This window comes from Nicotiana attenuata, unplaced genomic scaffold (assembly GCF_001879085.1).
Source record: "Nicotiana attenuata strain UT unplaced genomic scaffold, NIATTr2, whole genome shotgun sequence".
Taxonomy (NCBI): domain Eukaryota; kingdom Viridiplantae; phylum Streptophyta; class Magnoliopsida; order Solanales; family Solanaceae; genus Nicotiana; species Nicotiana attenuata.
Genome location: NW_017672773.1, coordinates 129,486 through 140,740, shown reverse-complemented (window position 1 = coordinate 140,740; position 11,255 = coordinate 129,486). Strand labels below are relative to the sequence as shown.

The 11,255-nt window shown below is 38.7% G+C and overlaps 1 protein-coding gene across 1 annotated transcript; it reads left to right on the top strand.

The window, feature by feature from the left end:
- The first annotated feature begins 3,603 nt into the window (after positions 1–3,603).
- Positions 3,604–10,726, top strand: LOC109214457. The gene is made up of 13 exons (XM_019378371.1): positions 3,604–3,783; positions 3,866–3,934; positions 4,679–4,744; positions 4,821–4,896; positions 5,451–5,528; positions 5,959–6,056; positions 6,770–6,843; positions 7,705–7,792; positions 7,889–8,046; positions 8,334–8,376; positions 8,685–8,750; positions 9,808–9,885; positions 10,261–10,726. The coding sequence occupies exons 1-13, from the start codon at positions 3,679–3,681 to the stop codon at positions 10,336–10,338; spliced, it is 1,077 nt and encodes a 358-aa protein (XP_019233916.1). The 5' UTR covers positions 3,604–3,678; the 3' UTR covers positions 10,339–10,726.
- Positions 10,727–11,255: the final 529 nt, after the last annotated feature.

Genomic DNA, 11,255 nt, shown 5'->3' with positions numbered 1-11,255 from the left:
ATCTCATATATTCCTATCATCTCATATTATTTGTCATAATTTTTTTGTACACGCTCCTTAAGAAAAATTAATTAGGATTAGATTTTGACTAATTTACCCTTATTCATATCTTTATATTTAATCTTTCTTCATTAGTATTTGAACAAACTTAGGTGTTTGTAGTTTTCAAGGATAATTATTACTAAGGGTAAAAAAGGAAAAAGATAATTAATTTTGTCTTGAACTTCTAAAGTGACAAATAATTTGAGATAACTAGTTTTAGTAACCACGACTATTAATATGAGACGGGGGGGAGTATATAATTAAATGCCATCCTCCTTAATTTTATCATGTTTAACCAAAAAGTGTTAAGCCTTTTGTTTAACTAATTAATGAAGAAAATAGAGGATAAATCCTAGCCAAGAATAATTAACTCCAGATCTAAGTGTAATGAATAAAAGAATGAGACATAGCAAAGCTTTTAGCTCGATTCAAGATTATTAAAAGACATCAAGCATGATAATAAACTTACATCTTTGGAGTATCGTCCCGTAATATAAGAGCAAAGAAGGAAAAGAAGGAATGCCATTGATGACTGTGAGATCCATATTTATTGATTTGACAATCATAATTACAGAGGTTTTTCTTCCCTATCTAAACCTTTTTATTGTTGTTCTCCTTCTGAGAGAGAGAAAAAGCCCTCTCCCTCTTGTCTTCTCATCTCCTATATATATTGTCAGTATTCCCTTTTGTCCACCAGTCCTTAACCAGAGGGCCTTCATTCCCTTGACTGTATTTCACGTTGTCTCCCTCAACTACTATGACATTTTCTTGCCATACGGGCTTCTTGAGGGCACGATCTCGGCGGTGGCCGAGGTATTTGTCGCATTATATCTAGTGGGTACGATCACGACTTAGTTAACCTCTTACCAGTCATGTTAACGCTAATACATGTGTGGTCATATTTTGACCCATACAGTTAGTCCCTCCACCCATTGGGGTCGCCTATGGGCGAGCTCGATGGGCGGACCCTGTTGATTCCAAAGTGGAAAAATCTGAACGCTCTATGCGAGAAGCGAGAACCTCATGGCGAGGTAGCGATGTGATGCTTCGAGAATCATGTTGGACCGTTACGTCATTTCAAGACTGAACCATCACGTCAGTTCAGGGTGTCATCAATATTTTCCATGCGTCATTATGGCGCACATTTTCCATATGTTGTGTCGTTTCTAGTGCCCTTTCCGTTTTCTAACTGGCGGCTCTTGGTTTTCCCGCTAAGGGAATTTATGTCCCTATAAATAAGGGGGGAGCTCCTCATTTGAATGTTACGTTTTTTAATTGCTTAAGAGAGAATTTCACAAGTCTTCTCCTCTTTCCTTAGTCTCTCACATCTCTGGTTCCGCTAGAATTTGTAGTGACAATCGTCTTTCTCATTCATCATCCTTGCTTCTTTCGACCAAAGAAAATAAATGGCCAGTACTTCTTCCTACTCCATAGGTGCTCCGGTGCCGGAGACTGACGCATTCCTTCTTCAAGAGGGAGCAGAGACGGTGGAAGATGAGGGATTTCCGACGGCGGATGAGGTGGTTCCCCGCCCGGGGAAGGCAAGGACGATTTTAACAGACCTTCCAAAAATGAACCGGAGCCCGTACCTTCCACGATGGATGCTACGACGATCACCGCGTTCGAAGCCAAATGGGGGATCCTCGACCATATTGAAATGGTGCCCGGGGGTAAGTATATAGCGCATTTACATCGCCCGGGCTACTATGCATTTTACGCGTATCCCTTTATCGTGGGGTACACGCTTCCCCTTCCTTCTTTGGTGGTTGATTTTTGCCGTTTTTATAAGGTGTGACCGGTTCAACTCTCCCCCTATGCGTATAAGCTCTTTCTCGTGCTCATCCAGTACGCAGAGCTGGCCGGCTGAGAAATTTCTCTAGGACATATGCTCCACCTCTTCGCCCCCATTTTCTTCGGGGCACGATGATTCACATGCGCCATCGAGGAACCAAGAGCTTGGTGGTGAAGATGGACGACAAGACCAACCGCCGCTTCTGGGAAAACTACTTTTACGCCCGAACGGAGCATGTCGTATCGAACTCGGCGGGGTTTCCTGAAACGTGGAATTTTGCTCGTAAGTTCTCCTTTCTGTTTAATTTGTGCAATTTTTCTTAAGATGGATATCAATTGTCCCCCCTTAAACGACTTCGCTGAGGATTTGCTTTTGTCTTTGCAGCCGAGAAACTACCTCCCCCGCTTGTTGCCGATATTCATGAGTGGGTGGGCGCAATTCTTCCCCACACGGTGGGGATTCGCAAGTGGGCATCCTTCCATGAGAAGTTTGGGTGCAAGCCACTTACTGGTGAGTTGGTTCGTTGTGGTTCCGATTTGTTCTTTACTTCACAGTTTAGTTTTTTTAATCTCGTCGTTATGTTATCAAATCCCGATTTACTAACAGGTCGGAGAGGAGCGAGAAGGACGAGGGCTTCTCTGCTCGCGTTCTGTCAACCGATGCTCTCTACCCGGCCCGCACCAAGAGCTACTGCAGGCGAGGGCATAGAGAATCCGGCAGCCCGCTGGACCGCGCCTGCGGCCAAGGCCGTACGCTTGGAGATTACTCCTCAACTGGAGACTCCGGTTCCCGCAGTCTGTTCAACAGGGGAACCTTCCCTCGTCGGTAGTGGAGAAGCCCCATCGAAGAGGCGAAGGGTAGTGTTGGAAGGGGCTTCTTTAGCCGAAACACCCTCAAGGGGCGACCTTACATTAACGACCCCCGAGACCAGCGGTGGTGCCAACCTGGATGCGGAGGCGATGCCTGTTGCGAGCGTTCAGGAGACTATTGTAACAGATGGACAGAGCTCTGAGGCTGTTGTTGTTGTTCCGAGCAGACCATCGTCATCTCGGCCGAACCGTACCCCTTCTTCGGCAAATAAGAGGGGGAAGGCGTCATGGTTGAGGATTATGAATCCGAATCCAACATTGACCCTGAGGACATGAGAATGTTCGAAGAGGGTTTTACCCGAATTGTGGTAAGGGCGGAAGGCCCTTCTCGAATACTCGAAATTCCATCGGACCTCAACCTGTTGCAAGACACGGTCGATTTGGTGCCACAGTTCGATCTTCTATGCTCCGCCGCTGAGAGCAAATCTCTTCAGGAGGTCAATGATTCTGAGTTGTCACGCGGTGTGGCAGCGATGGCCTTAAGGGTGAGTTCCCTTTTGCTTTCTTCGCTTTATGGCCTTTGTTTTTATACTGACTCTTTCTTCCCTCTTTTTAGACTTACATGCTGGAGGTCGAGAGTGCTCGTAACGGTACAGTTCGATCGGTTTAGTCGGTTTTTAAATATCCATTGACACTCCTACACAAATGAAGAATTAAAAATGTCAAGGGTAAAATAGAAAATGCATATGATAAGAGGAGCAGAAAGTCTATTGTTTAATTATGGAGGAACAGTTTGATTTTTAAGGCAAAGTTGGAGGATCAAAATAGGTTTTACCCGTATAATTGTGTATAATGAATGTATATGACAAAAAAAAAAAAGTAAAACAGATTTTTTGTAAAAGAAATAGGTAGAATATTTCTCCTAAAGTTTTCCTTTCTAAAGTTTTCTTTTCTTTTTTTTCTTCCCTAAAGTGTTTCTAATTGTTGGACGTTGAAGCAAACCCATAGAACCAAAAGCAGCAGCGAAACTGAGAGATGGTGGAGTTGAAAGCAAAGTGGTTGAAGAAAGCAGTGATTCCTTCCACTGTTATAGAGCATCCTTCCCCTGGCAATCTCCAGTCTACTCGTCTTGCCCTTCATGTCCGTTATACTAATTGCCTCTTCTTCTTTTTTTCCTATTTCCATTTTTCGCAATTCATTTTAACTCTTTTTCTGAGAGCAGGTGAATGATGATAACAATTCTTCTTGTTGGGTCTATGTAGCTTCTGGTTGCCAAATTTACAGACTTCTTGTAAGTCCTTATATTCAAAATTCCCTACCCTGACATGCTTTACACTTGTGTATATACGTGTTCAAGATATTAGAAATTATCATATATGCAATTCTTTTTGTAGTCCCCAGATGAATTCTAGAATGCTAAACTGAAATTGTCTTGCCCCATTTAAGAGGGGAAAATCTGAAATTGTCTTTCCAATTATTATAATTTTATTTCTTGCATGTCTGATATCCAAGAGGCTCCAAAATTTTAAGTTTATGAGTTCCGACAGCAACCTAGTGTTAATATACAATAATAACTGCGTTCACAATGAAATATTTATTAAGTAGTGTATTTCTTAATACATATACAGGGCTTGGACGAAAGCTACAGGATTCACGTGAACCTGTAGCTAACTCTATAGATCTTCCCCTGTTGATATGACCCTGCACACGCAATTTACGACTTCTGTTTGTGATTTGTAAAGGTGACTAGAGGAGATAGAGAGACAGATTGAGGATTGGTTGGGGGTCGGGGGTGTGGGAAGTTGAATAAGCTACTCTGTCGGATTGCAGATTGTTGTCATGTAGCTATTTCATTTCGTCCTCGGTTATTATTGTTTTAGTTATCTTGTCTATAAAAGTCAATAAGTTCATTATTGACTTGACACACATTCTTGCTGGTTATTAGCTGACTAACACTCTTACAAGCATGTTTTTGATAGACATGTTTGACAGACAAGAAAGAGTAGTTCATTTTATTTTCATCTTCACTGTACAGATTCCAATGAAAAGTTCACTGATCAACCTAGGAAAGGGGGACCTCCTAATTCCTGAACAATGTGAGGTAAACTTGTCATTTTTTTTTGTCATGATGCAAGAAGAAAATTGTGATGTTGCTTAACAATGACGTTCATGTGAAGGTTCTAGAGGCCTCAGTGGTCAATTGCTGCCCCCATCGGTCAGAAATCCAAAGCATAGCGCTAGCTGAAACTGAAGGTAAGATCTGGAGACATGCTGCATATCTTCTGATTTCCATGAGTTGCACTTGCATTATTAAGTGATATTTAGCTTTTGAAAATTTGGCAGCTCTTGTGATTTACTGAAAAGTTTGTTGCTATTCTCTTATTGTGAAATAATCCTCCTAAGGTATTGAAATAAGGCATGGTGATAAAGGAGTTCACTCTACTTTCCACCCAAAAAAATGATGTGAGGGAGACGGTGATACATATAGATAGAGAGACAGAGAAGGGGAATTAGAAAAAGAAACGACAGGAATGGCCTGTAGTATCACATCATTGAATTATAAAACTAGTATTAAAACTTTTTTCTTAAGTTAGAAAGTATTTGTACCATGCTGTGGTCTTGTACATCTGAAGGGTTTTCTACCTCGTTTCCTTTTGAGAACTTGCTGCTTTTACTTCTTTTCTATCTTCACTTTTTTTACTATGTGGTTTTTCCATTAGTTTACAAGTGATTTTTTTTCTCTTAAGTACTTGAAGCAGCTACCCTCTAGCTGTCAACAACTTGATGCTATGTCTAGCTCTCTACAGGCACTGGTTGCTTAACACTGGGAAGCGTGGATTCTTATGGTCACCTTATTGTCTCAAGATTAGATGCCAGTGGTAAAGGTATCTCTCCTGTTTCATTTTCATCACGGAACTATATGGCAGTGGATTCGGATAACTATTAACAGTTTATTTTGGTGTAGCTCCTGGTAGACCTAAATTTTCTCTATGGATATAGGCATTAAGCAACTGTTAGTAACTAAATTCACTAGTTATGTGGTCCAACATGCTCACTTGTTTAGTTTTATTATAATTTAACTAAAGATGCTGAGCTTAGAATAGTATAATCTAACGTATGAGTGATGTTGTATTGTTGTTTACCAACCTGCTTCTTGATTAAAACTGATTAGATATAGTGTTGCTAATTAGACTAGATCTAAGCAAAATTGTGTAATGTGATTTTAACATGGGCCAGACATTGAATTTCACTAGCGAGTTATTCTTATCAAGCATGATATTTTGATTGTGGTTTGATCAAGTGCTGTTTTTTCAGATGTCAACAGGCTTACATATTCTGTCTCTCCTCGAGATTGTGGTGTTGGAGAAGGTAGCTGGGCAGGCCTTTGCTTCAACCCTACTCAATGGTCCATGGTATTTGATCTCATGTATCTGCTAGATTTGAGTTTGTACTCCTTAATCCTGATGTCTCAGATCTGTAAGCTTCTTCCTGCTCGGCAAAGTTTGTATGAAAACCATTGTATATGTGCTTGTGGGTGCAAATTAGAGAAAATTGGGGGGGGGGGGGGGGGGTAGGGAGGGTGGCCCTTGTCCTTTTCTTCTGATTAGTTTGCTATCCATTTGCTGTTGTATATATTCTGGTGTGCTTCAATATAGCTTCTGTCCTCTGCCTAAGAGTTTTCCAGCTAGACTATCTGCTGCTTGGAACAAATTTTACTTTTTGTCTATGTTATACTGAGAAATGTGAAATGATGGCAAAAAATTTCTCAAAATAATCTCCTTGCCTCTAAATGTAACGTACTTTTTGCCCCATGTATCTATTGCTTATTAAGCTAAATAACTTCAGCTAGTCAACATACCTGAGCACAAATAGTAAGTTTCTGTTATTCTCAATGTCATATTGGGTATTCAAATGAACTCTAAAGCACTTTTAAGTTGAGTGGAACTCTTGTAAGGCAAGTGGGAAGGTTATTTTTGTTCTTCTGCCATATGCATTTCATTTTCTTTCTTTTACCATCTTCTCTCTCACTCTCTCTTTGTTCTCTCTTGCAAAGAAAAAATTCTTTTTAGTGGCATATTTCTTGTTTTCAGCCTGAATTACAGTATTTACTGGCCTTTTTCCTCAGGCAACTGTGGCTCACAGTTTCTCCAAAACCGTAGATGTTTATGACCAAGATATTCATCTCCGCACTTTACGTACGTAAGTACCTATCTTTGGTTTGGAGACAGCAGTTATCCTTTATAGTATCATCTCAAACTGTTCATTCTATTTCTTGCTACTGTGTTCTCCGGTTCTGAAATATGGTCTATATATAAAGCAGCATGTACAAAAATATCATGCATCTAGCATTCAATTTCCAGTCTCTCTCTCTCTCTCTCTTTATATATATATATATATATATATATATATATATATATATATATATATATATAAGCTGTGTTGCAAAAGCAGACACAAAATATAGGAAACTATTGCCAAATGCTGAGTTTACTTCTTGTGGTCGGAGATAAACAAGTCAGACATTAAGGAGCATTAATACCTTTAGCAGATGCTTTATTTGTGAAAAAGAAACTGAAGATACAAGGCATCTTTTTATCTACAGTCCAATTGCTCGTCAACTTTTGAGTAAAACAGCATACACTATTTGAAGTGTGAACAAAAGACAAAATAAATAGAACCAAAGCAAAACAGTCCAGGAATTAAATGCACTCCTCATAGCCATTTCTATTACTCATTCTCCTTTCCCGTCAACAACAACAACAACAACAACATACCCAGTGTATTCCACAAGTGGGGTCTGGGGAAGGTAGTATGTACGCAGACCTTATCCCTACCTTTCCCATCATAATAAGCAATTTCAATTATGTCTCACTATGAAAGCTGAGTATCCATGTTTATACCTGTGACTTGCTGTCTGTAGTAGTCAATTTTTGGAAAAGTATTTAGATTGCATTTCTGACTGCTACGTGTCCGTCAAATGGCAAATAATTCTATTCGTGGACTATTTTCTTCTTCTTAAATATCTATGAGAAATCTATGCAAACAAGAATCATGTTGCAGATTGTCGTATCCATCATCACTTATGTTCATGCAAAGTTTTTCTGGAGGGGGTGAAAGTTCCATATTAGCAATTGCAGAAGGTTGCCAGGTGATGTTCCTTTGTTTTTCATTTTCTTATGTTGGAATCATGCAGAGAATTCCCTGTTCGTTCCTGATTCTTCTCTGCACTCTGTATTGACTGCAGCTGTCAATATGGGACTTGAGAATGAAAGAAAAAGGTGGTTGCGTGCGTCGAATCTGTGGATCCGTAGGAGATATCTTGTATGCAGTCTGTAATTCTTCAAAAGGTACTATTGCAACTGGTGGAGCTGATCGCACTGTGACCGTTTATGATCCTCGAAGGTTGTTTCCTCATGAAGCTTTACTTGGTCCTGAGGGATTGTTCGCTAAACTTGTATAAAGAAAAATTATATTTACAGTGTGCTTGTGCGCTTAATCAATTGCAGATCACTTGGAATACACTATGCCAACTTTGATCTTGTCTTTCATCTCATACATTTCTAATCGAATATTGCGGTTTTTAGCACTAGGATATGTTCTCTCTTTCAACTTCTCATGAAGTGTGTAATTATCTCAGCTTCCTATGTCTGCTTCAATGTCCTGATGCGAAATATACATTTCAAATGCAGGTGGTCGGCCATCTCAAGATGGCTAAACTGCTCTAAATATGAGGTAAATTTCTGTCATATGTGTGTGTATTTGGGGGGGTATTTTAGTTATTTTGTGTAATAAGGTATCAAAGGAACTTCTAAAAAGAAATCCTGCTAATAGCCCTTGTCTCAAGTGAGGCCACACAGATGAAGTTGTTTGGTCAATATTTTAATTCATCTCATTATTGGTTCCCTCAATCTCAATGACCATTCTTTTTGTTTCTTTTTTCTTCTATTTCCTTGCTGTTCATTTTTTCTTTCAATGTTCTTCATTAATACCATGCTTTGTTCTTCTACTTCTAATTACTATAATATCTCATGCTACGGCAGATAACTGGACTTGCTTTCTCTTCCATTGATCCTGAATACGTCTATGTGCAAGGAGTTGACTACGAGGTGACTATTTCACAACCAACCATTCATAGTTTCTCATGAATTAAGTAGAGAATCAGAGTTACATCATTACTCCAACTTATATCTTCACTTAAAACATAGAACTAACATAGAGCCAATATTGATGTAAATTTTCAGCACAGCTAGACATTCCTTCAAAGATGTTCAAAATCTTTTTCCATTATTCCAACGTGTATCCTCAATTCCTCAAAACGTAATAATCCCCATTAAGATCCAATATTGTTGATTGCTGTACTTTTTAAGTAGTGACAGTCTGGCCAACAAATCTTACCAAAAATATTACTGAGGAATTTTTCTCTCTTTATTTCTGTCCAGATCCCCAAACGACAAAATGTAGAACTCAATTTCTCCCCTCACAACCCAACCCAATCCAACTCTCTTTTTCCTTTTAGTTCTTTGAATTTGAAGATACTATCTTCTAATCTGTCTCCAATTTTTAGTAAATTTTTTTATTCATCCCACCAAGCAATGGGTAAAATGCATTACATGGTCTGTCTACCATGATTAAAATGTTATTATTTTTTTTTTCCTTCAAAGTAGAAGCATAAATCACTCAAGTACGTGAAAACCGGTTCTTGTTATTTAGTAGTTTCCTTCCGCAGATTTTCTTGTTTTTTTATTTCCTTTTTCCCCTTTTCCTTCCCTACACTATTTCCAATTTTGTAACTTTAGTCTCAAGATAGTGAGGCAGCAGTCTGTTGCCCCCTGAAATGATTACTGTCATCTATTGTTAGTTTAGGGGGCCAAAATGACGAATGGTTTATAACTTGCGAATTTGAGGTCCTATACCACAGCCATCTGGTCTTGCTCCATCCTTATACATGGTGCATTTTGATTTTTGTTCCTCATAATAGTCATAGTGCCAGTAGTGAATTGTTTCCATCACCTTTTTCCTCTTTGTCCTATTCTTGATAAACTTAAGAGAGCATTAATTTGTGCTATAGGTATGAAATTGAATGCAAGTATTGTACAGCCTTTATACTTCCCATGTTATTGTCATTGATATTGAATAGCACAATTGATGAATACTTCTGCACAGGTCCTTTGTGGACGATGGCGAGAAAGCAAGAAAATATTTTCATACCGAGGAGATTCTAATTGGCTTGGATTTAGCAAGGTATGAACTAAGTGTAAATGTGATATGCAGATTATCCAGCTCTACTTGGTTAATTTGATGGTGGTAATCACCACCAATGCACTTCTTTTATTTGAAATGGATCAGCACTGTGATCTGATCTTCTGTTAAATCAGATGCTTCTTGACTAACTGTTGAACTCCAGTGTTGTTAACAGCATCATTTTGCTTGATTCTGTTTCCTTACTTTTCCCCTGTTCACCTCCTCATGAACTGCTATGTTTCTGGAGCTGTAACGCAAAGACGCGAACTACTACTGTGTTTGAGAGTTTTTGTTCAGTAATATGCCAACTTTGCTATGAAACTTGTTTCTTGTTATTCCTCATCCATTAAGCTCTTTTGTACATGTTTTTTACAGTGTTCAGACAGAGATGTCTTAGGGGGTTGGTGCGACTCAGGTAGTATATTCGTGGCTGATATCCATGCAGTAAATTGAGTGAACGGATTACACCTGCCAAGTGACATAGATGTCTCTGCTGAAACAACCTTCTGAATGAATGTGTTTATAGTCTTCATGCACTTTCTACCCTCGGCTCGTATCACCAGTTTCACTTAGATCAAGGCTTGATCAGCTCAAAGGAAATGTTAGTTGCACGAGTCCTGCATCACTCGAGTCGATCAGTTAACAGCATCAACCATCTTACTAAGAGCCAGTTCGCTTCCCAGTTACATTGTAAGGGTTTTTTCGAGTAACATGTTAGCAAAGAGCATAACAACTATACTTAATGTATTCCAGCATCTGAAGGGGACAAATGTTTTCCTTCCTGTATGTTGTTGTGCATGTTATTGTATTTATTGAAAAAACGAAATCCTTTTCATTTTTAGTTATCTCTGTTTTGAGAATACAAAATTATAGAATAATGCACTCCACAAGTTGACCTTGCACTATTTTAGCTCAGTTACAAGTTTGCAAATATGTAGCTAAATATCAATAAGATCTTTTCTTTTTCCATTCTCTCTAATTATAACAACCTCATTTATTCCTACCTACCCATATTGTAGCTCTCTCCTCATTTTTCACCCATAAATATTTAATTTAATTAATGAAAAAGAATCATATGCAAACAAAACTGAAAAACGCAAAAATAGACGCGAGAAACCTAAAATCTCCTCTCCTTTAATGCTAATCTTGTTAAATTTCGATTATGATTTTGTGAGAAATTTGGAGTGGGTATTGTTTGAACTTGTTAGAAATAGTCTAAGTAGGTTGTATACAAAGTTTGAAGCTATTTGTTGGAGATTTGGACTAGTTTTATACAAGAATTGCAAGTGAAAATCGTACAAAATTTTCGTTAGCGATACTTATACACTTTTATACAAAGAGGTACATTATGTATAAGGGTATAAAGATGT

What these genes read in the sequence shown, in the direction of transcription:
- LOC109214457 (XM_019378371.1), top strand. Translation starts at nt 3,679, where the DNA reads ATGGTGGAGTTGAAAGCAAAGTGGTTGAAGAAAGCAGTGATTCCTTCC. An exon ending in AGCGCTAGCTGAAACTGAAG is followed by an intron (nt 4,897 to 5,450) that starts GTAAGATCTGGA and finishes AGCTCTCTACAG; the next exon opens with GCACTGGTTGCTTAACACTG. An exon ending in CAATTGCAGAAGGTTGCCAG is followed by an intron (nt 7,793 to 7,888) that starts GTGATGTTCCTT and finishes TATTGACTGCAG; the next exon opens with CTGTCAATATGGGACTTGAG.